The sequence below is a fragment of the Lathyrus oleraceus genome, chromosome 4 (genome assembly GCF_024323335.1).
Source record: "Lathyrus oleraceus cultivar Zhongwan6 chromosome 4, CAAS_Psat_ZW6_1.0, whole genome shotgun sequence".
Classification (NCBI taxonomy): Eukaryota; Viridiplantae; Streptophyta; class Magnoliopsida; order Fabales; family Fabaceae; genus Lathyrus; species Lathyrus oleraceus.
In genome coordinates, this window is record NC_066582.1 from 407,604,235 (window position 1) to 407,612,271 (window position 8,037).

An 8,037-nucleotide genomic window follows, 5' to 3' on the forward strand; every position below is an offset into this window, starting at 1 on the left:
GTAATAGGTCTTGAGCCTTTGGCCGACACGAAACAGAATCTAAGGTCAACCTTTGATACGCTGAGACTGATAATGCCTACCACAGGCAGGTGGTAATGTTGGTTATGGTCAAGAATGCCTGCTACGGGAAGGTGGTAATGCTAGCTATGACCAGTAATCCATGCTACTAGCAAGTGGTGATGCTGGCTATATTTCTTTATGGGTGCTCCTATTACGGTCCACAATGGCCATTACGGTATGAACGTAATGGGCTCGTGTTTTTGTACCATAGACCATTCTCTTTAGTAGTCTTCGCGCACTTGTTTCCATTTTGGCTCCAAATTGTCATAGTTTGTTCTTCTTACATGAAACCTAGAGAAAGCACGCATACGGTACTAAAAATGCACAAGAATAAAGATCAAACTACTAAAATTCAAACATAAGATACTTATAAAAATCATTCAAAATGTCACCGATTAGTTATTGATATTTATATATCAACAATTATTTTAAAAATAACTATTTTTTTTATCTATTCTAATAGTTTCTAGCTCAAACTATATTAAGGATAAAAAGTTTCTAATTAAACACTGTATTTAAACAATAGGTAATTAGATATTAAACATTGTATTTAAACAATAGGTTATTAGATATCTTCTTATTATTCTCTTATTTTCTATCGATGAGGGTTGTCTTGATTGTCGCAAGACGTGCTTGAATATATTTAGGGAACATAAAGTTCATTGTAAGGAGCTTTCAGACTTCAAATACCGACATGACTTTATTATTATGGATGTCCTATTATATACGATTCGGTAGGTCAGAGTATCTATCAAGAAAGTGTGTTTCGACAATCAACATGTCTTCGTATCATTTGTCTTTGATATTTTTGGTTTCCTAGCACCAAAGATAATGGATTTTTTAGAGAGAGTTAGGAAACTTATACATACCAATGTTGTGTCTCCTAGGTCAATGGGTATAATTTTTAAGATGATTGATTTCGCAATCAAGAAATGACTAATGAAGAAACTTATTGTCCATTTGTCTTCTATTTATGTATTATATATATATATATATATATATATATATATATATATATATATATATATATATATATATATATATATATATTGATAAATATATTCATATTTAATATTTATTATATATTTTTTTATCAAATAGGCTAATTGTTGAAATTCACCCATTAAAGTGAGATATCAACTTAGTTGTTTTAAGGGGACTATGATATTATATATTTTTATATTGTTTTAGTTTGACCATCAAACTTTAATATATAAATGAATGTCTTTGTACCTTTTTCATAACATAAATGGTAATTGTGAGGACACCAATTATAAATATAATAAAAGTGAAATCTAAAATAATATTTCTTTATCTGTGCTTACCATAGAAGAAATACATTGAAATAATTTATTATTTTAAGATTTTATAACAAAAAAGGTTGAAAAAATAAAATTGTTAATTACATTTGTAGAAATGTACATGGTAAGAGCACACTATAAATATAATCATGGACCTTCAATAAAAAAAACACATCCAACCATATCATAGAATAAACATGGCTACTCTCGTTGCTCCTGAGCATTTTACTCCAGAAGATGATGCTATTGTTCTTTATAAGGCAGTCAAGGGTTAGATATTATAATTTAAAATTTATTACTGTTAATCTCTAGTTAAATAATTGATTAGTTTATGTTTAAATTTATAGGGTGGGGAACCGATGAGAGTGCTATCATAGCTATAATGGGACATAGAAATGCTACTCAAAGGCAACAAATAAGACAAATTTACGAAGACATGTACGAAGAAGATCTCATCAAACGTCTTGAATCAGAACTATCTGGTAATTTTGAGGTATTATATTTGTTCATAATAATTATTAGTTAATAATAACTAATAGTAATTAACAAGAGTGTTCAAACTAATTATGGTTAATTAACTTGAACAGAAAGCAATGTATAGGTGGATATTGGAACCTTCAGATTGTTATGCTGTGTTGGCAAATGTAGCTCTTAAGAATGTTTCCAGAGATTATCATGTGATTGTTGAAATTGCAAGTGTTCTCAAACCTGAAGAGCTTGTGAATGTGAGGCGCGCCTATCAATATCGATTCCACCATTCTTTGGAAGAACATGTCGCTGCACATACCTCCTCCGGCTATTTTCGTCAGGTAAAGTCACGACACTGGCTATTTTATCTATACAGGGTCTCCAAAAACTTGAGACAGAGACGACTCGGTACATATAAGTAATTTACATTCTTGAATGTACTATTTGATGGTTTGTTTTGGCAGTTTTTGGTTGGACTGGTGAGCTCCTTTAGATATGATGGTGATTATATTCATCCAAGTTTGGCAAAATATGAAGCTGAAATTCTTCATGAGGCTATCCAAAACAAGAATGGTAACCTTGATGAAGTTATCAGGATCCTTACTACAAGGAGCAAGAAACAACTTAAGGCTACTTTCAACCGTTACAGAGATGATCATGGCTACTCTATTAGCAAGGTTTGAATTAAGCGCTTTATAAATAAGTACTTACTATGTCTAAGCTGTTTCTATAACAAACTTTGTCTTTGCAGAGGCTGTTGAATGAAGAGTCTGATGACTTCCTTAAAGCTGCTCATGTTGCCATTCGTTGCATTGATGACCACAAGAAGTACTATGAAAAGGTAACACTAACAAACACTACTTAAAACATACACCAGATACATTGATCGTTAAACGAACCAAATTACGGTACCGTTTGATTGATGATAGATTAATTGATTTGTGTTTGATTTCATTCATGTAGGTTCTTCGGGGCGCGCTGAAAAGGATAGGAACCGATGAAGATGAACTAACCCGCGTGGTGGTCACGAGGGCTGAGAAGGACTTGAAGGACATCAAAGAGCTGTATTATCACAGAAACAGTGTTCGTCTCGAGGATGCAGTGGCCAGTGAGATCTCAGGAGACTACAAGAGGTTCCTTGTTACTCTTATAGGGAGAGAATACTAAAGAACATGTCTTCAAATTGTTTTCAGCTTTGTTTTTAAATGACTATGGTAATAATACCATAGTAATAATAAAGTTTCGTTGTCATTTCATATTTTTATCGCACAAATGAAAGAATTTCTATTCAAAATTACGATGAAACTCTATTAGGATAATATTTATTCGGCTACATTTTCAAATTTTTTTCTTCAGTGACAAATAATAATACAAGATCAAACAAACATAGTGTAGCATCATCAATATAAATTTGAACACGGATGAACATTACAAGCAACACAAAATAAAAACTCAAATTTCATCTTGAAAGAAACCACCATTATCGAAAGTTTTTTCTCTAATTATTCTCACCAATTAGCCTCCTCTAGCAATTAGGGTTAGCAAGAAATCCTTGTAGTTTCCTTTAGCAGTCTCTTCAATTTTCTGAGGCAAAGAAACTCCATATAACTTTTGATACTCAGTTTTTATATCCTTCATATCAACATCAGCTCTAGTAATTATCACACGAGTAAGTGATTTCTTTACATTCTTATCCACATCAATTTTCAATGATGCATCCAAAACCTACATGTATAAAAAATATATGCATTACATATATAATTAAAATAGAAGTAGCCACTTTAAGAGGACGTTGGATTTTGAGTTTTTAAATTTGGATTACCTTGCTAAAATATACTTGTGGAGTGCAAAGACATTGCACAGTCTCTTTAAACCTTAAGTCATTAAGATCCTAACAAAAGATAGTGAAGTTATAATCACAAATTGAATCTCATAAATTCTAATGACATTATGGTGCATCAGGACCGTATTAGACCCTTTTGAATGCGTGTAAGGTAGGTTATCGTACATGGTCTAAAATTTGTCAGAAATGTCTGATAAAATAGTTTTCACGGTTAAAATATGATTAAATAGAATATAATTATTTGGTCATAGTTGAATCGTCGTCAACCTATACATGACTTTCAAAAACTTAACACGGCTTTGTGAAACATGATTATAAAAATGTTTATAATACCTCTTCAAGATTCTTGCCAGATATTTCTTTATAGTGTTTGGAAATTGCTTGAAGATGTAGCTTGCTTCTTGTTGCCAAAATCCTTATTACCTCATCATCCTCAATGATTGGCTTCTTTTGATCATTTTTAATGGCATTGGCAAGTGTTTTAGCTTCTGATTTTGCAGTGTCATCTTTAACCTTTGATCCTTCGTATCTATAGGCACTTACAAGTGCAACCAAGAGCTTTTTCCAAAAGTAATAGGAGTTAATTAGATGATATTTGAAATAACAAAAAGTAAGAGTGATCAGAAGAGGGTGTTTGTACCTTTCTGTCAATGCCATGGATGTGAGAGGCAACATCTTCTTCAATGGAGTGATCAAAGAGGGAATGATATGCCTTTCTAGCTCCCAAAAGCTCCTCAGAAGATCTAGTGCATGCAATCTCAATGAGGACATTATATGAACTTGGCCCTTTCTTTAGAGCCTCTTTTGCTAAACGAGCATCTCTTTCCCAAGGGTGCATGCTCCAAAGCACCACTGCATTCTGATCATTACATTCAATAGTCAAAACATATGAAACCACAAAAAAAAATTATGAACTTTCTAATTTATGGTTCCTTTTATTTTATTATTATGGTTCAATCTTCTACTTAATTATATAAGATTATAAAAAAATTGTCACACTTGCAACTTGCAATAACGTGTTATTAAAATACATTTTATTTTATTTAATTGTCTTCTAATCTAGTTAATTAATTAATTAAAAAAAATGACTATTAGTCCAGAAAAATAGGAGGGCAAATGATTTTTAATTAATTGATTCCGTAAAATTGATTCGGATTAAAAATAAGTTGAAGGTAAATGAATTATGTTTGAATAAATTTTTTTAAAGTAAATGAATAATATATTTTAATTTGAAGCATAATAAATTTTGTAAAATATAATCAATTCTATTCAACAATAACATAAAATCAATTTCACATATTCATAATTAATTTTATGAAACCAAACATACATTAGATCTATAGTATTAAATTTTTTAATAAAACAAATAAAAAACATGCTGGTTGATATGAATTACATTAGAATTTAAAAATTTTGATGTGATAAGATCTGATTATATTTTATTAGTTTGGATGTGAACACTCTAAATGAGACTAGCTTATTTTATAAAAAATGTGATCAAATAAATATTTTGTGACAGCAACTTTTATGTTAAAATAATTACTCTTGCAATTTAATTCTTTTTTGGTTGACTTCATCACAAAATTGTTCTTTCAAATAATAAACTAAGGACAATGTATAAAAAAATTTGCCAATTTTATTTCTACATATTCATGATAACGAAATTTAAAAAATTCAGAATACATAGAAGTGATTTAAATAATTGAATTATTTTTTTAAAATTCTCAAATAAATTATTTATTTTTAATAAAAATAATTATTAAAATGAAAATTAAAAATTACAAGAAAACAAAAACTTCAACATCTGACTAATAGAAAATCAATAGAAAAAACAAATCGAAAAAAAAAGTCATACCTTAAAACGCACAAACTCATGTTTGAGAAGACGAACATGGTGATCATTCCATTTCTGAAATTTTCTTTCATGATCTTCAACAAAGAAATTTGATGTATTTTTTCTATATGTTTCTCTCTCCACAGGATCCCATTTTCCCAATATTGTTGCCAGTGATTTCTCATCCACACCATGTCCTGAAATTAATATTAAAAAATTAAGATAATAATATGTGATAATTTAATATGATACTTCAAAAGTTGAGAAATAGAGAACCTGAAAAAGCTTGAGTTATAGCTTCTAATTCTTGATTGAATGCCATAGCGATTGTGTGAAAGTTTGATAAAGGTGAGACAATATTGTACCTATAAAATAGGATAGTTGTGTTATGTTCAGTGAAAGGTGTGTTTCATTTTATAGGGCCCTACAAGGCTATTTTCGTCATTTTGTGTGTAATAATTGAAAAGAGTTTATGACTTTTGACCAATCAAGTATGAACATGTCATTTATCTATGTCTCATTGCATTTTGAAATATTATTTTTAATAAAAAATAAAGTTTATTATTTATTTGGTATTCGTTGAGTGGTTTAGATCAATTTTAAGAGCTTATTTGATCTAAAAGTAATTTACTTATTAGTTTTAAATGATTTCAAAAAAAAAAATATGATTCGATGATATTCAATTTCATATAATTTAATTTGAATTAATTTTTGAATATTCAAATTACACTATAATCTTTTATTTATATTAATGATATAAAAATATTATTAAATAATAGATGTCAAATAATATATAATATACAATATATTAAAAATTAAAATTAAAAATAAGAACGAACAATTATATTTGAAACAAATGAATTTTTAAAAATTAATTATTTAATAAATAATATTAAAACATATTAAATATAAACAAATAATAAATTAATATAATATATTGTTCGATTTGATTGTGATCAATTTTAAAAATTCAATTTAAAATTCGACTAGATAGGAGTGATTCTTATAAAATAAAATACAAACACATTCAAACTTATGCGATAATTTGTAATTTTAATTTTTTTATATTAATTTATAAATTTTATTTTGAATTGGTTTGGGTCTAAACTCTCATAACTTTTTTATAAAAAATTATGATATTATTTAATAAGATTTTTATTATATTATTTTGTTATATATTTTCGCTAAATATGCCGGTAAATATTTGGCAAGATCTAACAATTGAAACTTTGATGACTTTGTAAAATGTAACATGAAAAACAACTATATCCATTATTAATTAATGTAACAGTTAAATACATTATTCAAATATAATGATGCGGACAAATGAAATTGAAAACTCTAATTAATTTGTGATGGTTATATTATTATGAAGGTAACAGCAAAATATTTAGTAAAAAAAGGTAACAGAAAAATATTTAAGGTAAAAGTTATACCAAAAATATAAACTTCAGTTATAATGGTTGTTAAAAAGGAAATTAAAAAATAAAGTGAGATAGTTAATTGATTGTTTTGTGCAGTTGCAATCATGCCCCTGATCCCTTAATTATGTGCTTATATGACTCAGACCACATGGTTGCTTTAATTTCTGTTATGACCACTTCAAAAGTTTGAAATTAATAATTGATTTAATTTATTTCATTTACATTATGATATTCATCCTCTTGCATTTATATTTAATTTTCATAAATAATAAACTACTTTTTGTATTGCATTTATTAAGAGATGTGAACCCATACTCTGACCAAATTCCATAGGTTTAGAGTTTTTTTTTTTTTAAACTTCGTAAAGATCCATTTCAAAGGTCTTTTTAAAAATGAGGGTGAAGATGTTGATCTTCTTAGCTAGTGGCATAAGTATTTTTAATTTTTTAATTTTATATTGTTTTGTTTTGTTTTTCAAATGCTTCTATTCATTATTAGGAATATTGTTAAATGTAATTTAAATGTAGTGTATTTAGTTTGAGTTTTATTTCATTTGAATTTGTATTTGACTTTGGATTTATTGTATATAAATTCAAAGTTAGTTACCATTGTAATATTTTTGAATTTTGAGATCCGAGAAATAAAAGTTAGTTACATAATCAATATATATATATATATATATATATATATATATATATATATATATATATATATATATATATATATATATATATATATATATCCATCTTCTTCTTTTGCATCAATGGAGTTTTGTTGTTAACTCTAACAATTGGTATCCAGATCTCCGGTTTTGATTCATAGGGAAACACGAGTGTACATGAGGTGCGTGATTGATTTTGTTCCTCAAATTTGCGTTAAATTGAAGATCAAAATTGAAGAGAATCATATTGATTCTCAGGGATTGGGAAACACGGGGTTTGGTGAGAACTTGGTGGTTTGCACAAGAACAAATATGAATAGAGAAAACGGTAGCTTGAATACAAAGTTTCTAGTATTCGACAGAAAGAATTGGAATCAATGGTCGATTCAGATGTGTGTGTTGTTTGGCGCTTAAGATGTTCTTGATCTCGTCAATGATGGTTACAC

At 28.1% G+C, this 8,037-nt stretch overlaps 2 protein-coding genes across 2 annotated transcripts; one reads left to right on the top strand and one right to left on the bottom strand.

Moving 5' to 3' along the window:
• The first annotated feature begins 1,529 nt into the window (after positions 1–1,529).
• Positions 1,530–3,126, top strand: LOC127075724 (annexin-like protein RJ4). The gene is made up of 6 exons (XM_051017185.1): positions 1,530–1,631; positions 1,709–1,854; positions 1,949–2,170; positions 2,294–2,506; positions 2,581–2,670; positions 2,793–3,126. Exons 1-6 carry the CDS (start codon positions 1,559–1,561, stop codon positions 2,994–2,996), a joined length of 948 nt encoding a protein of 315 aa, XP_050873142.1. The 5' UTR covers positions 1,530–1,558; the 3' UTR covers positions 2,997–3,126.
• On the bottom strand, positions 3,103–5,890 carry LOC127075725 (annexin D4). Its single transcript, XM_051017187.1, has 6 exons — positions 5,783–5,890; positions 5,528–5,703; positions 4,313–4,531; positions 4,006–4,230; positions 3,652–3,720; positions 3,103–3,554 (listed from the first exon to the last, which is right to left on the bottom strand). Exons 1-6 carry the CDS (start codon positions 5,826–5,828, stop codon positions 3,345–3,347), a joined length of 945 nt encoding a protein of 314 aa, XP_050873144.1. The 5' UTR covers positions 5,829–5,890; the 3' UTR covers positions 3,103–3,344.
• Positions 5,891–8,037: the final 2,147 nt, after the last annotated feature.